The sequence below is a fragment of the Centroberyx affinis genome, unplaced genomic scaffold (assembly GCF_046629955.1).
Source record: "Centroberyx affinis isolate AG114_WGS23_722 - 3 ecotype Tasmania unplaced genomic scaffold, CSIRO-AGI_Caff_v1 ptg000765l_1, whole genome shotgun sequence".
NCBI lineage: Eukaryota > Metazoa > Chordata > Actinopteri > Beryciformes > Berycidae > Centroberyx > Centroberyx affinis.
The window spans coordinates 275,001-298,792 of NW_027279375.1; the positions used below are offsets into that span (position 1 = coordinate 275,001).

At 46.2% G+C, this 23,792-nt stretch overlaps 2 protein-coding genes across 4 annotated transcripts in view; one reads left to right on the forward strand and one right to left on the reverse strand.

The window, feature by feature from the left end:
- Positions 1 to 8,331, reverse strand: part of ppp1r1b (protein phosphatase 1, regulatory (inhibitor) subunit 1B) — a 20,974-nt gene extending 12,643 nt beyond the window's left edge. For all 3 annotated transcript variants that reach the window (XM_071520082.1, XM_071520081.1, XM_071520080.1), the window contains exon 1: positions 7,743 to 8,331. In XM_071520082.1, the coding sequence (XP_071376183.1) occupies positions 7,743 to 7,856 (114 nt within the window). In that variant the 5' untranslated portion in view covers positions 7,857 to 8,331. The remainder of the gene's footprint in view (positions 1 to 7,742) is intronic.
- Positions 8,332 to 19,262: 10,931 nt separating this feature from the next.
- On the forward strand, positions 19,263 to 23,548 carry LOC139644640 (neurogenic differentiation factor 2-like). Its single transcript, XM_071520079.1, has 2 exons — positions 19,263 to 19,366; positions 22,470 to 23,548. Exon 2 carries the CDS (start codon positions 22,475 to 22,477, stop codon positions 23,546 to 23,548), a length of 1,074 nt encoding a protein of 357 aa, XP_071376180.1. The 5' UTR covers positions 19,263 to 19,366; positions 22,470 to 22,474.
- Positions 23,549 to 23,792: the final 244 nt, after the last annotated feature.

The window sequence follows — 23,792 nt, forward strand, 5'->3', positions numbered from 1 at the left end:
TGTTTGAAATTTTGTGCAAGATATAAGAGACAAAGAGAAAGCTGCTGCTCGCTCAGTCTTTCCTGACAACTAATTGCAGCTTATCTAAGTAGATTTGTGGCTGAGAGATAACATGCATGACTGCTTTTCAGCTTTAAGATGCAAAATATCAACACAGTTAATGGGCATGATTCTCTCTCGCAGATGTTTTGAAGAGTTTCAGAGCATATGAATCAGTGGGATTCGTTTCTTTAGGTAGGGGTTTGGTGTCTTGCTCAAGGACACTTTGGCAGGGAAGAGCACATTGGCTGTAGTGGGGATTAAACCCACAACCTTCTGGTTATATGATGCTCTCTCTAAACACTAGGGCTGAAAGAAAAAGACAAAGTTTACAAAGTTTTTGTAAAAAAAGGGATTTTGTAAAAAGAAAATGAGAGTGTGCAGGATTTACTGTGTTTGAGGATGATGAAAGGTTTTCCCCAGTATTTGCTTTACTTGATTCATGGACCAAAGATTACCCAGAGCTCTAAAACACCTTGATTAGAAATCCAGTTTGGACGCCCCTCTCTCTTAAGCAATTAATTGCAGCCTCTGAGATTTGGAAATTGCAGAAGTTCATATTGTGATTTAGATTACTGTAATTGTTCAGCTCTACTAAACACCAGGCTACCCTGCGTCCCCTGACCAAGTTAGCTAAGAAATGTGCCCATATGTAAGACAAATGGACAATGAAAGGTAAGTGATAAGATCTATCATGTGACAAACACGTCTGTCAGGTACACTTATTTAAACAGAGAAGTCTGTGCTGCCAGGCAGCTTCCACAAGGCTTCACTGAATAACCAGCGGAGTTTCCAGCTGTGACTAAAGAGGGTCAAGGACATGGCTGCGCAAAATTATAACCCCAATTCACCATTCGTAGCTCAGTGAGGTCCGCGGTCTGTCGGATATCTGCACGGTCTGCTTATTACTATTCAAACGAATGGAGTCACTGAATTCCCAGAAGTCCTAGTTGCACTTTGCTTCTCAACATTCACATAACACATTCGGAGTGACCTTTGGCCCCACCAGTGGCTAACTGAACAAACAGATGGGCTGCAGAGAGCATCTGGAGGGGCTCTCCAATGACCCCCAAATAGGAAATGTAATTACACTGCACCCACTGGCAGAATGATATCACACTTAGACACCTCCATCCCCCCCCATCCCCCATCCCCCACCCCCCACCCCTCACCACTAGTCTCCTTCCCCCCTCACCCCTTCTCCTCTGCCCCACAATACCCCCCAGCATTCGTGCAATTAGTTGCTGGTAGCCAAGGCCTGTTGTTCCAGGGACTGAGGAATGATTTCCTACAGTAACACAACTGAGATAATGTGCTGGTGGCTGATGAGTGACAGGAAGCCACCTGCCAGGCCGCAGCGCACACAGGAGCAGCACACAGGGTGCGGCGACAACAGGGGATGTGTCAATCAGAAGGTTCATAGAAAAGAGCATGGCACACAGCCTGCCAACACAGAGACGATTCTGCTGCTCCTGTTTCCTCACTCAAATTCAATAGCAGTGAGTGGTTTAACATTGTACAGCTGACAAAGACAAGCTCCAGAGGTCAATAGTCAGGCGCAAACAGAGGGCACAGTAGCTATAGTTACTCTCTAACAGCATCATACTTACCCACAGGTGATAAAATGGAAGAGGGTATTGTTAATGGTTGCTATGCAGCTCACAGGTCACTGCTTTGGATGCAGAAGGCATCCTCTCAGGTACCACAGTGTAAATCCTCATCAGTGAAGAATATATTTTTTTACTGTTATTCATGAAGTTGAACTGCTTCAAAAGCAACTAAACCCACCTTGGCTTATCATCTGATTGCGTCAATTTCCAACGTCAATCTCCCATGCCAAGCAGTCCGAATTTGTACATTCAAAACTGTTATTTCTGACTGTGGCGTCTAACCCTTGTTTGGTTTCTGCTGTGAGTCACTCTCTACTAAACATATTGAAAATGACCCAGTGTACCCCTGCGCAAGCTTATTAAGTGGCAGGCAGATAAACATGAAAAAAACAAAAAACAAAACGTCTCAAACGCTGTGTGACGAAAATCAGAGATTACAAATCGGCACAGCGGCAATAACATAATGCCATGTCTTCTCTGTGTTGATGAAACAGGGATCAAGACCAATCCCATTTGTTTTGAGTCACGCCTCAATGCTACTCTCATTATGCCCACGTCAGTCAGAGCGTCCTGCGGCTCCTACTGAGAGACGGGGGCAGAGGGGACAGGCTGCAGCCCCAGCTCCTGATCCCAAAAGCCCAAATTGTGAGGGACGAAGGCAGCCCAAGGTGCAGTTCCCTGGTCCTGGTCCTGACCCAGAACTGCAATCAACTCTCTGATTCAGATCCTGCCCTGCCCTTATCCCCCACCCACCATATTTCCCTCCCTACTATACCACTGTTGACCTCCTAATCCTCTCCCTCTCCTCTCATCACAGATATGGCTGTTGTCGTTGCCACAGAAGGGGTCAAAGGGCTTCAAACTCACGGCTGCTGGTTGGTTTCTGAGCACCCACACAGATGAAAAAAGAAAATATGGAAATGTGACAGTTACAAATGAACGAATGCACACTATGGGGACGGGGATATATCTGGTAATGCCTCGAGTACGGCCTAACTTGTTTGATTTACGATGATCTGTGCAGCGATGAGTGAGTGATTGAGTGGGATAATGACACCAGCAGACAACAGAGGATTTGTTGCCCATAACACTAAGCTGGCGAGAGGACGTCTTGCAGCGGCACACGCGTGTGTCGGGTTATGCGGAGCCCCCATGCTTCAGATACTGTGTGCATTGCAGTCCATCTTCAAATGACTGTGTACAGTATCATCAGGTGACAAATCACTCTGCCCATGTTCAATATTTGTGTTTTATCTGTTTATACAACACACAGACACACACACACAAAGAAGGAAGCAATGTGAAAATGATAGCTTGCTGAGCAAATGATATCATAAGGACAACGTGATTTTCAGAGCAAAATACAAATGTCTAGTTCTGAGTATGGAAAGCTGACCATATGTGACCAACAGGCCTATTTACCTGAACAGACTGAGCAGGCTCTGGGGGACAGGAAGCACGCTGCAGAAATAAAGAGTATGCAACGGTGGCAGTGGGGAAGGGTAGTTATAATTTACAAGGAAACTTTGTGCTAAACTGTTTTAGACAGACACAGGCAGTGTACATGTTTCTGTAGAGTCATTAACAAATCAAAATGCTGGGACTGTCAGAAACAGGGAGGGATACACACACACACACACACATACACACACACAAAATAAGGAAGACAGAGACCCATTGTTTGTGTCCAAAATGTAATTACAATCTGTGGTTTCCAACAAGGCAATTCATCATTTAAATTATTTCTTTCCCAATTAATTTTGCTGCTTGTACAAACATCAACAAACTGCTATGGCAGACAACTTTGAAAAGAACATGAAAATCCATTTTCATAAACCAACAGATCGCGTCATCGGGCAAACTGAATCACCTCCAGTGACATTCCTGTCCACAAGCGGAGAAACACCTTCAGCCCAAAGATCACTACGCCCTCTCGCCCAGTCCCAGCATGCTTTGTGGCATCCAACAAGATGTTCTGGCTAGGAGTGCATGTTGACAGTCCCCCAGACTGGCAATGTTTACCCACAAACACTCGCCGCACCAAAGGTCGCTGTGTGACGTTTAACCCAGAGACTGGAGGGCGTTAGGCTGATGGGGAGGGGTGGAGGGGGGCTGGGGACGAGGGGGGTGAGGGAGAGATTGGGGGGGGGGGGGGGGGGGGGGGGATGAGGGGGGCGGTGTTGACGGACATCCGCCGTAGGTTTTTATATAGTTTGATGTGGAAATGTTTGCCTTTGGATGGCTTTGGACGGATGCCCTTTACTGCCCTTTGATATTCCCGGCCCCTCTGAGTTTCCTATCAATTCAAAGGATCAACGTTGGCTGACCAGAGCACATTAGGTTGAGAGAGACAGAGAGAGAGGGAGAGAGAGAGAGAGAGAGAGAGAGAGAGAGAGAGAGAGAAGAAAGAGAGAGAGATGTCTGCTTGCTGTGTTAAGTCCACAGGGTGGCGGACTTGGAGGGAATCAGGGATGCAGCGTCTGCACCATGACCCTAATCTCTCTCCATTATGCACATTACCCTACATCACTTACAAAGCATGGAGGATTGGGGAATGTGTGTGTGTGTGTGTGTGGAGGGGGGTGGGGATGGTAAACACAGCCATGTGCTGCCTCTGTGTTGTTGTGGAGCCAGAGGAGGACCAAAGCTTTTATCCTGAGAGACCTCTCAATGTGGAGACCGCTGGCACTGAAGAATACAAGATATTTAAATTCATGTTTATTCTAGTGGGATTTCATAGTGGGAGACACTAGGAGTGCTGCGGGTATCCCCAAATACCCACAGGTACTCTAGGAGGCCAGGAATTGTACTGGAAAGTAAGAAAGGAAGTAGTATAAACACAAATGTGTCCTTGTGGCCTGTCCAGGGACTCATGTGGGTTCGAAAGTTAAAAAGCCTTTAATCGGAGAGGGCTTAGGCAGTCATTTAATCTAGTATTGAGTCTTAAAATCGTATTTTTCTTAGAACAAGTGGAAAAATCTGTCAATGGGGTGAGATAATCCCACTTGCTTCCAATCTCAAATCAAGTGACATTATGTTGATGTTACGGGAGCAGTCTGCCTTATTTCAAGATATTGTCACTAGAAAAAAATCTGGGGATCAAAAACAAGTGAATGTATCTCACCCTAATGACAGATTTTTTGCACTTGTTTCAAGAAGAATAAGATTTTGAGACTAAATACAAAACCAAAACGCTAGTTAAGGTGGACTTTTTTTTTGCAGTGTGCTCATTGTTTCAGCAGACTTCCAGCTGCATTACACTGTCACAGCACATATATGTAAAACCAGGGAAATGTCCAGTGACAGTATTTAGGTGTTAATGAGCCTTCGGGGCATGTAGCTGTTGTTTTTCTCACACAATGTACAATTTACATATAGACTCATGTCGGAGGTGTAGGGAGTGGGTGGGAGGTATAGTAGCTTCTCGCACAATAACACCCCCCCCCCCACACCTTCACATACACACACACACACACACACACACACACACACACACATACACACACACACTCTCTTCCTCCCTCCAGCATTCACACATACATTTACAAACACGTGTTTGCGCCAATGTAAACGACCTAACCAGGCAGACAGAGCTGTCCGTTAAAGCTGACCTTTCGGGTGTCAACTGTGAGGGAGGTTCGGGCGACATAGCTGCACAGCCAGTCTCCATGGTAACAACGCCCCGGCAGTTCAGTCGGTAGCGGTTTTGGGGTTGAAATGCCATCGCAAACAAGAGTGAAGAAGTTACTGTGGGCATAACAAGTTCGGAACGAATGGTAAAGTCATTACAACTCGTTAGTGAAGACGGCCTTGTGGGCGACAGTAATTGCTGTGGGAGGGTAAGAGAATGAAATGAGTATGTGTCATTAACCATTACCCGCACCCCCCACCCATCCCCCACCCCATCCCCACCCTACCCACCTCTGTCCCTGGAGACTCCCTCTAGTCCTGGGTAGATTGTATCTGCTGTTAAACACACATAAACACATCCTCTTCTGAACGCTCCTTCTGTTTCCCATACTCCCTTCAGAGCATTTGTCCCCCCCCCCCCCCTGCCTCCCCCACACACACATACACACACAAGATGAGAGCGTGTCATTCATGCACACACACACACACACACACAATTCATCAAAACATCCATCCAGAATATCACCAGCAGCACACCTGAGACTGCATGGCTTCCTATTTTCTATAGCTGCCTGCATTGTAAACTGACCTAGCCTGCATGAATGAACTGACTGACCTCAACGTCCCTAACAGGCCCAATGCTGAGAAAGGCAAAAAAATAGCTATAAGGTAAAGGCCAGGGTCAGCCTGCTGGCCAGGAACCAGCAAACAACAACAAATATAGCTGATCACTGTTTGACCATAAGGTGATTGAGCAATGAGGTCCGCCCCAAAAAGGAAGGAAGTGCAAAGAACGGCTCACATATGGCAGATTGATATCCTGTGGTTTCTTGGAAATGATGATAGGGATCGGAGCGCAATGAAGAGCACAAGAGATGGAGAGAGAAAAAAGGGGGGAGAGAGGGGGGCAGAAAGAGATGAGGAGGGGAGCGAGAGTGGTTGTGTAATTGTGTATTTGTGTGAAAGCCTGGGCTATATGGCCCAATGAAAAAATTTCCAATTTAGCAAGTCATTTAGTCTTAAAGTCTTATTCATTCTTTCTTAAAACAAGTGAAAAAGCCAATGGGGTGAGATAAGCCACTTGTTTATAATGCAATTGAACTGTCATTGTTAGTGTTATTATCCTGAAACCTGGCAGAATAAGGCGGATCAATCCACTAGCATGAAACAAATGACACTTGATTAAAAACAAGTTGATCTGCATTGGAAACAGCCGCAATTATCTCGCCCCAGTGGGAGTTTTTCATGTGCTTTGAGCAAAAATAGCATTCAAAGACTCAACGCTAGATTCAAAAACTTCTTAGGACAGTCTGTGATCATCAGTCAGGAGGGTGGATGGAGCCGGATGACAGGCCATCCTAGTTGGATGAAAGCCTCTGCATGTGTGAGCTGTGAAACAGGGACAGCCACTAAGGGAGCTGACACCAGACAGGTGAACGGAGAGAACAGGTTGTGTCTCTTTCCCCCTCTCTCTCTCTCTCTCTCTCTCTCTCTCTCTGCTCTCCTTTATGCAGCTCTCTCTTGGCTTCCCTCCCCACCTCTCCTCGAGCTCTCGGGAGGGATGAGCCATTGGCCTGGATCTACAGAACCACAGCACCAACCGATTCCTGCACTGGCCCACTTTCTCCTGCTCTAAATTAAGAGCCTCCGACGTCAGGGCCAAGAGGACAGATCAGAGATGTCCCACCAAAAAAAAGTATAGACACATACCCACTTACATCCATGATGACCCACACAGTTCACAGCACAACACAGGCCTCGTTTAGTCAGTGATAATCCAGTTTTGCGGCATCAGAGAGCAAAGAAGAAAGATCTGATAGTGACAAAACCCGAGACGACCTGGTCACTCACATGCTGGGAGTGTGGCAGGCAGCCAAAGACACATCACAGACCAAAAAAGTAATTATTAACTTTGGGAGTTGCATGACCGTCAGTATGTGTGGGGGGCTTTTCGCATCACCAGTGAGTTACAATAGAGCAAACTGGCTTCACTATAGCTAGATAATGACTTTCGTGTCAATGTCACGTTGTTAAACGGGTCAAGATAAGATGAAACAGCGAGGCACTAATCTCATGAGGAAACTGAGAAAGAGGGAAATGTCATCATAATTTCTCAACCGTGTGGCAGACAGACCCGACTAGAGACTTGTCAAAAATGAAACAAAGCAGATCAAAAGAACAGATGATGCATCCCAGAGTGAAGCTGGAACTACTTGGTCAACAATGATACGAGACTTTATAGCGATGATAAGCAATATTTTAAAACTCTGCCACTCTTAAATGACTGGGTGAAAGCTTTGGAGGGGGAAGTTGGTCAGTCAGAAATTCTGCCATGCAACACTTCTAAATAATAAGTAAAGACCAAAATGAGTTAGGGCTGAAAGTGAAAAGACAGTCCCGAGACACACATAATGGATGTCTCCTCGGGTCAAACCACTATCTATCTACCCAGCGCCTGCTCACCATCTCCACTTGCCGGGGGTCCAGGTTGGTGGGAGCGGAGGCCGGAACAGCAAACTGGATCTTCTTCCTCTCCTTGGGCTCGTCATCGACCTCGGTCGACACAGAGGGCTCCATGGCTGCGGATGCTGGGGGTCTGGCTCCCAGCGGAGGGGGGGGGGGGGTTCGCTGCCGAGGATCACCGGGTAGTCCCACTCCTGAAGGCTCTCTTCTCTCTTCTTCTTCTTCCTCACTCTCTATCTCTTCTTCACCCCCTTTCTCCCTCTTTTCCCTTTAAAAACAGACCAAACAGGTTCTCTCCTCCTCACCTCTTTTGCTCTCCTCTCCTCTTTCCCTCTCCAGCAACTGCTAATATTCTCCTTTACCTCCCCTGTTCTCTCTCTCTCTCTCTCCCTCTCTCTCTCTCTTTCTCTCTCTCTCTCTCTCTCAGTGCCTTTCTCACTTCTGTTTGACTGGCTCTATGGTGCGTGTTTATCTCTCTCTCTCTCTCTGTTTCTCTCCCTGTCTCTCTCTCTCTCTCTCTCTCTCTCTCTCTCTCTCTCTCTGTCTCTCTCTCTCTCACTCTCCTCCCTCTCTCTTTCCCTCCTTCACAACCTGTGCAGCAGGAGTGAATGAGGCACGTCCTTAGATCTGGCTGTGAGGGAGAGAAGGGGGAAGCGGGGTGGGGGGGGACAAAAGGGGGTGGAGACATCAGGAGAGAGGGGAGGAGAGAGAGCCAATAGGGGAGGGGAGGAAGAGGACAGAACAAGTGGGTGGGGGGTGGCTGTGTTTTTGTATCTATCTAAGCTGAGGTTGATTTGTAATCAGAAAAAAAAAATAATAATCTCATCCCATCAGCTGAGCCTCTTTTGGCCTCTATTTGTGAATGAGAGATTTGTGCTGAGAGAGGGAGGGAGGGAACAGAGAGTGCAAGGAGGGATAAACAAGAAGAGAGACGTGTAGAGAGCAATGTACATGGGGATCCAGCAGCTAAGCCTATGCTATTGACACGTACATCACTGGACTGATTAGGCTGTGTGCTACTGTACCTAATGATTTCCAGTCAAAACCCCATCATAGTCACATAGTGAAATGCTCGGGCTGTCCTTTTCCCCTCCATCCCAAAGCCGTTAATCAATAACTGAGAGGGAAAAAAAATTAAAATGTTTCTCACCCGCAAGCAGCATGACTAAAACTAATGAGATACTTAACATGATCCTCTTGGAATGAAAACAATAATAATAAAGGCCAAAAATGTCAGAACCTTGGTTTTATTGCCATGATGCAAATGCATCAGAATGGACTTCATGACGATCCTATGTCTTGACGTTTTCCCACTTCTCCTGTTTATCCCAAATGATAAACAGTGAAGGACGACCGAGACGGGAGACAAGCACAAGCATGTGTGTTTATGTGCGTGTGTGTATTTGCACAAGTGTGTGTGTGTGTGTGTGTGAAGAATTTGCACATGCATGTATCAAAGTGGAACTCTGCAGTTGGTTGCTTTGAAGGCTAATGGGAAGACCGATAAGATAAAAAATGAAATTAAAGCTGTCCTACTGCCAGATACTGGAGAATGTGCAGAGACAGAATGAGATAGAAGAGAGGAACTGGAGCGAATAGAACAAGTAGAACAACATTAAAATAGAAAAACAGAAGGATCAAACAGAGAGGAAAAACAGAAAAATAGAAAGGGAGAGGATGGTGGAAATATAGGGAGCAGGAGAAGGAGAAAGGAGGCAGATTGTGGATGGTGAAGTGAAAGGAGAGGAGAGGAGAGAGAAGGGCAGTTCCAGTGCTATTTTCAGGGCCTTGCTGTTATTTCACTCACATGGCAGGGGGATTTGGATCGTGGAGAGCAGTGGATTTGGCCCCGGGGCAGAGTGGGGCTTTGGCATGGGCTGGAATGAAGGAGATAGAGGTGGTGGTGTTGGAGGAGGAGGTGGAGGGCAGCTGGAGGGGTTTGGTGGGAGGAACAGAGGAGAAGGTCAAGGTGTCTGGCACTATGGGAGCACCGCTGCCGTCCACGGAGGCCAGAAACACATAAAACAGTCAACTGAGTGTTTATACCGCCGGTCAGAGCAGGCAGAGCTTTGCCAGCATGTTATTTATTCACTGTTTCTGTGTGGGGGCGGACAGATTTAGGTGGGAGGGGTGGAGTGGGGGGGCTTCAGCATTGGGTTTTAAAGGGTTCGTCTAGATGTCTGATTCCTATCCTTAAGAGCTAAAGCGCCGCCTCCGCATGCCTCTCCAGGGGGCTGGGAACTCCTTGCTGCTTCCCCTCGTCTATCTGAAGTCTGAAAGGTTTTGGCTTAGGTTTGCAGCAAGTTAGACAAAATACAGACTCTCTAGGTACTTGCTAAATGTTTATAGGCAAAGTAAACCTGTTTCAGTCACTCACTGCCACTTGATTTGGTCCCAGCGTGGTTACGTAACACGGTGTGTGTATTTGGCACGGATTGCGCAATATTTCATGAGGAATGTGCAATGTACTGTATTTAAGGGGCCAGCTCACTACAAGCCGCAGAATGCCAGTGCTTAATTAAACCACAGATTGAGTAATTATTATTGCTACATAATAAACTTTGTGCAGTTGTGTGGAAAGAGTTACTGAGCTTACCGAGTTACTGAGCTGAGAGAAGCTGGGTGGACGGACCAGGAAAAAACAACAAAGAACAGAGCAGTCAATGACAGACTAAGCAAGGAAGTGAAAGGGAAGTGAAAGGGAAGCAAACACAAACAGAAGCAAACAGGGAAATAAGTAGTGATGTGAGATTCCAATATAAACTGAGGCATTTTACCTTCTTTTTCCTGTGTTTGGGGGATAAAAAGTGAGAGAATAATTGCTGGTCTCTGGCAAAATAAAAATCTGTCTTTTAGCTGAGGTGTGTAGGTTCAGGGAACACAGTGACTGAGAAGAGACAAAAACTTAAAACAAAACACCATTTCAATGAACCCATTATTTTAAGTACACAGCATTATTATAAGTAAACTAGATAATACTGTGGCCAGAATATTAAATAAAATGCAGTGATTTAAGTACAAGTGGTCAAAAAAAGTCCACAGAAAGTGGCATGTTGGCACTACTTTATTTACTGTAAAGATATTACAAAAGACATTAGCACATGTTGAATATTGACACAGCGGGTGACTGTAACAACACTGGACTTTACCAATAGTTGACTGAGAACACAATGCTCCTTTTCAGAAACAGCCTGCTTCACACTGCATACTACACACTGGCTGCACTCAAAGAAAATCTGATTTTATTTATGTTTTTATTCAGATGAGATGTTCTGCTCTTGGGTAAATCCAACCATTCACTCATGGGACCTGCCCAGTGTAATCACAGTCCTCTATTACTCTACTCTACTCTACTCTACTCTCTACTCTCTACTCTACTCTACTCTACTCTACTCTACTCTACTCTACTCTACTCTATACTCTACTCTACTCTACTCTACTCTACTCTGCTCTACTCTACTTTCTACTCTCTACTCTACTCTACTCTATACTCTACTCTACTCTCTACTCTCCTCTCCTCTACTCTACTCTACTCTACTCTACTCTACTCTACTCTGTACTCTACTCTACTCTACTCTATACTCTATACTCTACTCTACTCTATACTCTACTCTATACTCTACTCTACTCTACTCTACTCTACTCTACTCCACTCTACTCTACTCTACTCTACTCTATACTCTACTCTACTCTACTCTACTCTGCTCTGCTCTGCTCTGCTCTACTGTGGTCTTCTGCAGCTCCACTGGAGCAGTTGGAGTTATGTTGGATTCAGATGTGAACTGGCACAATCTGTGTGGCATTAAGAGATATCAACAGGGTAATCACCATCACAAGCTCCTCTACGTCAAAGGAATACACAATAAAAAAAAAGTGAATCAAATGTCACACCACAACTAGGCGTATGACCATTCTTCTCCCCTGCCTGTGTGGATTACTAGAAAGACAAATGGCCAGTTAGGCGTTCAGATCAATGAACACAGAAGTGTCATAGCAGCCAGGCACTGCAAAATCCCCAGGCAGTCTGTCATATTAACGAAATTACTCCACATTGTTGACACACTGACAAGTAGAACAAATTGCTCTAATTGGGAACCAAATGGATATTCTGCTGTATATGAACTCATTTGCACACAAATGGCTTAACAAAGAAAATCACCTTGCTTATTTTTCATCAAACAAGAACTGTTGTTTGCCATTCTCTCCTTTTCTTTCCTCCAGATGCTGCTGCTGTTGCTTGTACCTCAGCTGATCCTGATAATCCAATGTCCTAATGTTGTGCCACTGTATTATTTCATCTATTAGAGGGTATGTTGTTATATAACTACTGCTAGTCTCTCTACAATGTGTTAGTGAGCTTGGATGCCCCTCTGGGTGTCTGTATTTGTGTACCTCTGCATAATTAAGCCTGGTGTGTCATCGTTCTATTTGGGATGCTGCTGGCTGCTACATACATATATATATATATATATATTGTTGGACACTGATGATGATCACTAAATCTAAATGTAGACCTGTTTGCATCTGTCTCTATTTTTATGACTCTTCACCTTGTTTATATTTTGTTTTGGGCGCATGTCATTAAATCACTGTGTTGGCAGAACCAGAGGAAAAACCTCCTGAAGATAGATCACACTTACAGCCTGAGCACACGTATCATAAAAAACCTCCGTAATAACTCCGGCTGCAAGGGGACACGCCGTACAAAATGTGTGACATGTGTACGGAAGCACACACACACACACACACACACACACACACACACACACACACAGGAGACTCTCCAGCCGACACTCCAGCTCCGATGACAGATTTGGAAAAGTGAGTAACTCTATCCACTCCTAAATGGGACATCTTGCTCCATGTGACAGTCGGTATAGCCGGGGTGGACAAAAGATCTCCCTGTTACGAAAGCCCCTCATAGGGTCCCCTCTGACCTCCTACAGGTGCAACCTGGCCCGGGACACCAAATCTATGTATTCTGCAAGAACTACGAATGGAGAAAAAGCAGAATAGAATGGCCAGGATCTATACTGGAAAAGCAGAAATCCACTCCCAAACCCCCTCTCTCCCCTTCTTCCACGCTTGCCTAATTCCCTATGCCTGCCAGGTGCTCTATCAATAATAAGCCGACACATGCACAAGGGATTTTAGGGACAAAAAATCACTGTAAAAGGTGAAATATTCCATTAATCAGGATCACAGAGAGGCTTTGTACCGTCATTGCAGGTGTCCTGGTAATTCTGTTTGGGGGCATGGAGAGGCAGTGCTTATCAGTCAGTGCCTTACTTGACCCCTCACTCACCCCCTATCCATCTGGTTATATCACATACTGTCACACACTAAACCAGGTACTGCTCACCTGAACAGCCATTCACCTGTGCTCATATGTTGGACAGATACACATTAGAAAGGTGAGTTTGTGTGTTTACTGTCCTGTGTTGGTCATGAAGGATGTGCATGCACCATCTGCTGTCCTGCCGCTGTAATTACAAGGTAGAGTGACAAAATAGAAGCCTCAGCTCATGTTAATGTGATATTTTATTGATTGTTTCTTCACTTTAACCCCCTCCAGCGAGGTCAGAGGTCAGTAGAGATTCCGCGTCTTGCTTCAGGACTCTGCAGCAGAGCGGATGTTCGACTTGAACCCGGGTCGTCCTGTTTGAAGGATGGTCTCTTTAGCTCCAACACACGCAAAGGAGATGCTCCCAAAATGCTGAGCTGTGAACCCTGCACATGGAAAACACCATCGAAGAACAAACAGACAGAGAAACGATAAGGCTGAGATGGGATTACCTCCTCGGCTGAGATGCGTATCGTTGTCGCTGCTACGTGAGACGACCTGGAACCAACATCCATCTGGAACGTGTTAGGACAGCAGTGACACACTGCATGATGGGATAATTCCTGAGAAATTAGAAAGAGAATAGCAAAGGGGAGGGGAAGGGAGGAGCGGAGGATAAAAGAAAAGGAATTGAAACAGAGAGGAGACAAGAATCTGGGATGGGGATCCGGAAAAAGAAATGAGATTCGTGTGACAATAGAGAAAAACAGAGGGTGGAGTAGCAAAAAAACACAATGCATGTAGGTGTAACAGCCATGTGGAAGGAAGAACAGCAAGGAAAGTAGGTTAGGCCAGTGGTTCCCAAACTGGGGTCTAGGGATCACTACGGGTCCTTGATAGGGTTATAGGGATGTCCCAAGCACTGTTACTTAATTCATTACAAAGCAGCTTATTTGGAGAATGTATTATGACTGTTCTGATTGGAGGTTTCACTCACTCCGTCTCCACATCTACAGTATAAGCAGACAATGATTGACTGGGACAAAACCTTTATTAAGTAGGGGTCTGTGGTCTAAAGTGTCTCTACTTTGGGGTCCTTTACATTGACAGTTTCCCTGGGTTTGGTGTATCAATCTAGAGCTTGCACGTTTGTGTAAGGACACTCTGATTTCATTGAGCACTAATACCAGAAAATTGATAATAATTATACAATCTTCAAAGAGCACTCTCATTGAAGATTGTTAGTAGTAGTAGTTAGTAGTGTAGTTTCTGTTTTGTACTAGAAGAACACCTTTGATTTTTACCAGGAAAAAAAACCCAAACCATTATGCTTGGCCATGTCTTCTTTTGCGCACATGAAATAATTCTTTTCAGCATTAAGTTTTTTAAGGCATTAATTTACAGTTCAAATTTTACATTCCATGTAGGTCTATGCAACTTTACTCGACTCAAAAGGAGGAGGTATTTGTGACAAAGCAAAAGTACAGACCGCTGACAGAGAAAGCATTGCAAGGCAGCTGGTTGAAAGGGAACAGATACACGTAGCAGTGGTGCATACGTTCCAGTAGATGGCAGTCTTTAGTTACATTTGGCTCTTGAAACGGCTCAACCTGTGCTGATTGGAGGAGCATCCCTGGGGGTTGAAATTGAAACTAAGGCCCTCATTTAGAATGAAAACAAATTTAAAACAAGTTACTGCTGGGGATATAGCTGAATAGATGGATAAAATAAACTGATCACGCTCAACAAGATGTACGCAGCATGTAAAGGCCAAAACCCCTCTGATAGGTGGTTGAGGCACAGGAAGTGGCGAGGCCGGAAGGGAGGAGGCACGGACTAGAGAGGAAGTTCCTGAAAAGGCACGGATGATTTTTTACCATGGATGAGACGAGGAAATGGAGAAAGAAGGGAGAACTGTGGGAAAAAATGAACCGACAGGCAGAAAAACAGAGATAAATGACGAGAGGGGTGTTTGTGTGAGTGACAATGTGTGTGTGGGTGTGTGTGTGTGGGTGGGGTGGAGCAGGGTGGGGTGTCGGAGGCGTAGCAGGTGGAAGACATGGTGGAGGCAGAGACAGAGGAGGACGTGGCAGTAGGGCAGTGATTTAATTAGCACCCTCTACCCCCTCCAGCCCCTCACTCATAGCATCAATAATGCATGGCCCCTTGTTTCCACTGCAATCATGCCTACTGCCACGTCCTCCTCTGCTCTGCCTCCATGCCCATGTTTCCACCTGCCATAATTAATCCTCTCTTACTATAATTAAAAGCCAAAAATCCCACAAGATGGTTCAGCTTGGCCGGGCACGGGTTGGGCTGGCACGGGAACTGATGAAAAACTCCAGAGCCGTACACACCCTGTGGACTGACAGATCGACAGACACACACACACACACACACAGAGAGAGAGAGAGAGAGAGACAGACAGACAGATAGACAGAGATGTTGACAGAGAGATCAATAGCCAAACCAACTCCAACACAGGCAGAGTGAATGAGGCATGAAGGCAAGCTGAAGTACACAGATAGATACTGGAGCAGAGATGTAAAGCAACACAATCCAATACACAGAGAATGTGACCAGACATGCGGACAAATTAAATGAATGGATCTGACAGCTTGACGGCGTGAACCGAAGAATTACACTTGTTTGTGAATGAGTGAGAGAGAGAGAGTGGGGGAAGAGCAAGCAAGCAAGCAGGAAACACAAATCTATACACACATGCACACACACACAGACACACACACACACATACTTACACAGGCATCCCGCTCCCAGATGAGGTTCGTATCCACTGCAGCCAAGCCAGAAGAGAGGGAGAGGTGGAGCTCTCTGATGCTGCAATTAGGACCACACTGTCTGGGCGAGCAAACAAGAATGAATATTTCAGTCCGGAGATCTCCATGGGCACCTATGGTGGGGGCCTGGCACACCTACAGGCACACACACACGCACACACATAATACACACACACACACAGCTTACCAGAGCTGCCAGATTTATTCACCTCCCAATCACAGATGCCACAATTATCACATCAGTATCACTGCATAAACGATGCCAACTGTTATGTTCATTGAACTATTGTACATGGTTTATAATATCAGCATAAATATGTATCAATAGGACCGGTTGTTGTGTGTGTGTGTGTGTAGCCAATGGTTTCTTCTTCGGTGAAATAGCTACACCGAGCATCCGAGCTTGGCCGCACGCCAAGGAACAACACAGTTGGTGGAGCAGAGGTCACATCTCATATGCAACCTAAATTTCCTCCCCCACTCTCTCCCTCCCTCTCTCTCTCTCTCTCTCTCTCTCTCTCTCTCTCTCTCTCTCTCTCAGACATACACACTCACCTCGGACTGTCACCTCTTCAGCTCTTTCGGGGTTTTAGATGTTTCCTCTGAAGCTCCAGTGCGCACATCCTCTCTGTCCCAGTCACACACAGGACGTACAGTAGGAGCACTCCCTCTGGTGTGGGTTCATTGTTGATGCTCCACATAGCCCTCCTCCTGCCCCGCCGTCCTCGGCCCCATCTCCACTTGATTTATCGCTCTAAAATACCACTGCACTAATTAGTCAAGTAATTAATTAATAGGCATTTGCATTTGTGCATATGCAATTAGGGGGCTGGAGAGAGGCGAGTGCAGATGGGGTCCGGGAGTCTGGTGGGGGGTGGGGGTGGGCCTGTGTGTGTGTGTGTGTGTGTGTGTGTGTGTGTGTGTGTGTGCGTGTGTGTGTCTGTGTGTATGCGCTTTATTTCATATTTTTTGATTTGTGCCAGTGGAACTTTGTAATTCTTCCAGGAAGACGAGTGAAGTGCAGGTCATCACCTCACATGATGACAAAGGTAAGGATGGTGTGGCTCGGTGACTTTGGAAGGCTTATTGGGTGTCATTTGGGTGTCATTTGACCGTAGAGGGAGAGAGTGATGGAGAATGCGACATCTTAAAGGGAAAGGGCTTCGATTTTGCATTCCGATTGCATATGTTTACCCTATGAAAAAGGACGGCAGGTGGCCCTTACTCGAGACTAATCCGGTACAAACAAGATGCAAAGTCATTCTAAACATCATAATTCCGAACAAGCTCTCCTCCGGCGCCTCCATCTCAGATCAAAGCCTCTGATTGGAGTCGCCTTGAGCCGTCGCTGGCTAAAGCCGTGCTGTTGACATTTAGCATTTATTTGGCAAGGTGACCTGAAGGTTGTGTGGGACTTGTTGAGAAGCATCAGCCCCCATGGCCACAGCCGTCCCATCCTCAGCCCCCCCGGTGCAGCTGAGGTAGGATAGGGCACAGATTTGGCTGGCGGTGGAGCTTGATGCCCCCTCCACCCCCCCTCCCAACCTCACCACAGTTTGGGGTAGTGCCAGGTTACCGTCCCCTCGTCCCATAAGGGATGAGACATATTAGTGAATGTGCAGCATCACGGCTCCCTAGCCACAGCTGCCACACTGCTGGTGACCCCAGGGATGACCCCCCCCCCCCCCCCCCCCCCCCCGAACACCCCACCCCTCCACAGCGGTGGACGCGGAGGAGATATAGGGGTGATCCAGGCCCAAGGACATGACGAGCCTCCATCAGCTATTTCTCAGCCTGCGGGTCCCTGTTTCCTCAGCCCGATGGGTCTCTTCTGTGTGCCAAGTTGGACTTGGTGGTCATCGAGCTCATTTCTCCCACATTAACTCCACTAATGTCGGCTAAATAGAGAGATCTCGGCGCTGGGATGGACGCAAAGCAGTGAGGCGGACATACTGGAGGAACCAGGACGCCGGTGGCAAGGAATTCATAGTCTTGCATCTACGCCGCTGATGTGCCAACACGCCTCCTCCTAAATCTTGGGCACCTCTGCCAGCTCCTATCACCAATCCCCTGTCATCTCAGCTAACCCCCCCCCCTCCTCCTCCTCCTCCATTTTTCATCCCGTCCCTGGTGGGGCTACACACCTGGGTCTCACTCCCTCTCTCTCTGCCTTCCTCCTGTATGTCTCTATGTCTCTCTCTCTCTCTCTCTCTCTCTCTCTCTCTCGACACTCGCCCCTGCAGGCGCCCCTCACTCAGCATCGCACAGTGGAAACACCAGCAGCGTGCCGGCAGCCTCGCTCGCTCAGACCCACCTACCAGTAAACATCTGATCTCCACTCTCACCACCACACAAGAGCCGGTCCACACACTCAAACAGAAGCCTATATAATATTGTATCTTTTGTCTGACTCTTTGGCGAGTGGGTCTGCTGTGCCCGTTGGAGTCAGAACAAATCACAATTGGTTTTGGTTGTCGTTCCTCTGAATACATTGCAGCATAATTTGATCCAATTAGGTAAATAAATAAACAATATGCCTTCTGTTCCACGGACTTAATGCACTTATAATGCATCCCCATCCCCCCACCTCTCTCATAACCAGGGATGTAGTGGAGGATAAACACACCTAAACTCGGTTTACCCACCTTTTATTTGTTCAATAGTTTACCTGCCAATTTAAGATGACATATGTTTTAAATTTGAAGTACATAACATAGTAAGTCATAACTCTTCTGATAAGTCCCATGAAGATAGGGTATTTTAAGGAGGGGGGCGTATAAATTAATGCTTAAGTATAGTTGGTTTTATAGTGGTGGGTGTTTAGTTTATCCACCTTTGTATTTAACTGCATTATGATCATGCATATATAACACTAAAGCACTTTATGGCTTAGAGACACTGGTCGACCCTGACGAGTAATCACTGTAATATTCCTATTGGGAGTTACAGTGTCTGTGGTACTCAGCAGTGAGATTCTACATTGACCTTATCTTAGCCTACTTTGTGGTATTTTTACCTCATATGGCATCACAATAATATTCCTACAGGGACTTGTATTGCTGTGATATTTGCACAGCATTCCTCTAAAACTGTATTATCCCATTACTGTAGGGAGTTCGTAAGGGGAACGAGAAAACGCGCAGGTTTGATAAGAAACAGCCTACATCCCTTGAAGCAGCAGCACAGGTCAACAATGATGAGTTTTGTTGTTCCACCATTTTATTTTCTCCCTCTCTTCTGTTTTTTCCTCCTTTTTTCTGGCTGTGTGAGCGCTAGCGCGGTGACAGATGGCAGAGCCCTCCTCCTCCTCCCCTCCTCCTCCTCCGCCTCCTCCTCCTCCTCCTCCACCTCCTCTCTCTCGCTCTCTCTCTCTTACTCTCTCTCTCTCTCTGTCTCTCTCTCTCTCTCTCCCCCCTCTCTTCCCCCGGGAGGGCAAATCTCTCCGAATGCGGGCGCATGTCAATCACCGGGCTCTCATGTGATGGCTCTTGCCGGTGACGTGCCAGCCATATGGGCGCTGGCATCACAGCCTTAGCTGGTATGTAACCCCGTCCCCGGTAGCTCACGGTTGCCACACACACACATACACACATACACACACATACACAGACACACACATACACGCACACACCGGCTCCGGTTATTCGAGCGCGCGCGGGGGGATAGAACAACCAACACCAACACCACCACCACCAGTGAAAGCCGCGCGCCGCACCTACAGTAACAGGAGCGTTCGTTCGCTCGTTCGCTCGCGGTCCCCGAAGATGGTCTGAAACTCACGCGCGTTTTTTCCCACCCCCTGTGAAGAGCTCGAGCCGAGGTAAGTTGGAACATAAACAATAACAAAAAAAAATCTAGTCATTTACTGCAGTATTTCTAAAGTGACCATCCGAAAATGGATTATATTGTATTAATAATGCGAAGGATATTCCTCAACGTTTTAATGCATGTTTTTTGTTGTTCCAATAGACTTTCTATAGCCTGTTGTTAATTTACACACATTCATAGTTGGAGAGGAGAAAGGCAACGTAACTGGCATGGACCCCATATGGAAATCTAACATATTGTCATATACAGTAGCCTACTATATGTGATTATATCTGCATATAGTGAGTGTGTTATACGTTTGTATATTCTGGATACATGGTGTGTATGTCGGCTACATCTGGTAGTGTTCACATGCAAAAACGGCCAATTCTTACACATTTAGGCTAATGAGCATACATGGCATTTCCATACATGCCCATTTATTAGATTTCCTTATGGGCTTGCACGAGCTCGTCTCTCTCTCTCTCTCTCTCTCTCTCTCTCTCTCTCTCTCTCTCTTACTCTCTCTGTCTCTCTCTCTCTCTCTCTCTGTATGCCCTTCAACTTTTAACACCCAAATCTGACTGGATTATAAAACCTAAGATCTAATATCACGCTTGAGTCAAAAGGCAATCGTCTCCAGTCCCGATTGCATTCATTCAGGACCATTAGCAGGGAGCAGTCCCGGGGATGGAGCAGCCTGACAACAGTGCACAGGCTGTAAATAGATCATATCGGACATTAATTTGATTTAGACATTCCTGCGTCTGGACCTTGAATCAAAGAAACACAGACAATGAACATGCAGGAGACAAGAATGTATAAGGAAGATTTCGCATTCAGCCCAATTGCCACAGCGAAGGATGTCCTCGAGCTTAATGGAAGATTTATTGATGATTTTGTCGATGATTTGCACGTTCAATCTCGGTGCAAATGAAAGGGTGGGACAACGCCATTGACTGTGACAGGCAATGTGCAGCATGATTTATCTCTGTTTGTCTAGTTTTGCCTTCAACAATTTATCTCGACACAACACAATCTATACCAGTTATTTCTTCCATCACACTGCAATGCAATTACAGGATTTTGCAAGATAGGATATTTGTGTTTCACGAGTTGTGTTTTTTATATTTAACGAGGGCTAAAAGGATACAAGCGATTCCCATCTGTAAGGGGTTCCCGCTGACTAAAAAAGTGCTTTGAAATCATGCACTCGTGCATACTGGATTATGTGTGAAATCTATTTCGTGTAAGGTGCACGGTCTGTTAATTAAACGTTGTTGTTTTTTTCCTTTTAATTGAGCAAGCCTCCTGAGCCTGAGATTTAAAAACTAGATTTTGCCCCTGGCACACCCCCCGAGATAATTAACCAACCATCACAGCCTACCTTACTGTGGGCTGCGAGTCTATCTGCTGCTCCACTATGACAGTAGATGCGAAGTGAAACATGTTGGAGGGGGGAAGCATTGGAGGCTTATTGAACCTGTCAAAGATCACCTCGTCTCTCTGTAGCCTTTTTTTCTGATGGGCCCCGGACTGCGTTTTCTAATCAGCTGGTAATCAATTTCTTTTCGTTTTTGGATTTATTAATTCGTATGTTTTGCTTATTTGTTTAGTATGAGGCATGGCTCGTTACAGCTATTGGCCTAATGTAGCCTAATTCTAGGTATTTCTGCAAATAAATCAAAGAAATAAGAAAATGTTAAAATTTAGAAAATAACAAGGATGTTTTAGTTTATTATTAGGCTATTATTATTATTATTATTAGGCTATTACTAACATTATTATTATTATTATTATTGTTATTATTCGCCTATTATTATAAAAAAAAAAAAAATCTAGAACCTGACTATTGAGGAAATTATAACTGAAATGAAACTAGTACGGTCCATGACAGCTGACAGCATAAATAAAAAAAAATAAAAAAATCAAAGAGAGAAGTTGACCTTTCGTCTTGGCTGCAGTGTTTGGGCCTGGACGCTGAAATTGCACTCCAAGCCTTTTTACGGCTTGAGTTAGGATATGTCTATAAGTAGCCTTAATTTAATAATCAGCATGACTTTAAACGGAGCTACAGCCTATCAATTAAATAAAATCCCTTTCGCCCGCTCTGTGGAGAGGTGTATAGTGTGGATGAATAGTGCTGGAATGCAGCCAGGAGTGTATATGGGCGTCAGGAGGAGTGAAAGTGGGGGCCCCCATGGGACCTGTAATGTGGCCCCTGCCGCTGGGACCCGCTGCGCGAGGACGCGACAGGGCACACGGATGACAGCAGGGAATTAAATGGGGATCCGTCTGGCTGTAGCCCAACGCAATGCTTTAGATAGAAAGGCTGATTATTTTTTTATTTCATTTTTTTTTCGCGCATAACAAATGTTCACTCTTTGTCCTTTAGGCAAAGAGTAAAGGGCCAAGTGTCTCTTATTCATTAGTCCATAACGAAAAGTCACTATAATATTCTTATAAAAATAAATAATAATTATCCTAAGGGACTTATAGTCTATCTTTAGTGTTCAATAGTGAATTTATAGTGACTTTATAGCAATTTATGGTATTTTGATCCCTTATTGTAGGCTATCACTATAATATTCCTATGTGGACTTATATTGGGACTGTTGTACTCAGCAGTGAGTTTACCTTGTTACTTTATGGTATTTTTTATCGTATCTCATGATATTCCTATAGGGCTTCCAGTTTTTGTGTGACATTTGAATAGCTTACATTTATAGTTCTTTTTCTTAAGGGGGTTGCATTGTTATTATGCAGCCTCGTGTAGGCTAAACGTGTTCGTGTGCTTGTGAGGCCTCAACCAATCTTTTTTTTTTCTCTTCTCCAGAGCCACAATGTTGACGAGGCTTTTCAGTGACCCCTCGCTACTTCCCGACGTGCAGAAATACTCCGGCTGGGCGGACGACAGCGAAAGCGAGGACTCCAAGCTCAAGGATGACGACCACGACGCCCAGAACGACATGGACGAGTCCGATCTGAGGGGAGACAGCCGGACGCACTCCGAGCACGCCGAGGAAGACGACGAGGACGACGAAGTGGAGGAGGAGGATGAAGGAGATGAGGACACAGAGGGGGACAGGCCCAAGAAAAGGGGCCCCAAGAAGCGCAAAATGACCCAGGCCCGAATCGAGCGCTCCAAGGTGCGGCGGCAGAAGGCCAACGCGCGAGAGAGGACCCGCATGCACGACCTGAACTCTGCGCTCGACAATCTGCGTAAAGTGGTGCCCTGCTACTCCAAAACGCAAAAACTCTCCAAAATCGAGACGCTGCGGTTGGCCAAAAACTATATCTGGGCCCTGTCGGAGATATTGCGCTCTGGGAAAAGGCCGGACCTTGTGTCCTACGTCCAGACGCTGTGCAAGGGACTGTCCCAGCCCACGACCAACCTGGTGGCGGGATGCCTGCAGCTGAATTCCCGCAACTTCATCACCGAGCAGCAGTGTCAGGACGGGGGCAGGTACCCGTCCAGCTCGTTCTCCATGCACTCCTACCCGTACCAGTGCGCGCGTCTCTCCAGCCCCCACTGCCAGCCGGGCACGAACTCGCACCTGCTGAGGACGCACGGCTACTGCTCGACGTACGACCCCCTGTACGGCGGGAGCGGGTCCCCGGAGTATAACAGCCCCGAGTACGAGGGGCCCCTCAGCCCGCCGCTGTGCATCAATGGCAACTTTTCGCTGAAGCACGAAGGCACCGCGTCCCCCGACAACGAGAAGGGGTACCACTACTCTATGCATTACTCCGGCCTGCCTGGCTCCAGACCCGCCGGGGCCCACAACCTGGTGTTTGGCTCCTCGGGGGCCCGGAGCGGCATTCACTCTGAAAACGTCCTGCCTTACCACGACATGCACTTACACCACGAACGGGCCCCCGTGTATGATGAACTGAACGCGTTTTTTCACAACTAAGATTAAAAAAAAAATTAAAAAAAACTATCGTGCGTCCCCTTGCAATCAACAATCTATCCACAGCACATTTCTTGACAAGCTATACCCGCCAGGACGGAGGCATTCTGGAGAGATGTGTCACTCGTTGTCATTAGTGCTTTTCGTTGAATTCATTCAGTAGCCTAATATTAACATTTTTTTGCTATAGCCAGGGGTGTACTGGAGGGTAAACCCACCTATATTCAGTTTAAACATCTTTTTAATT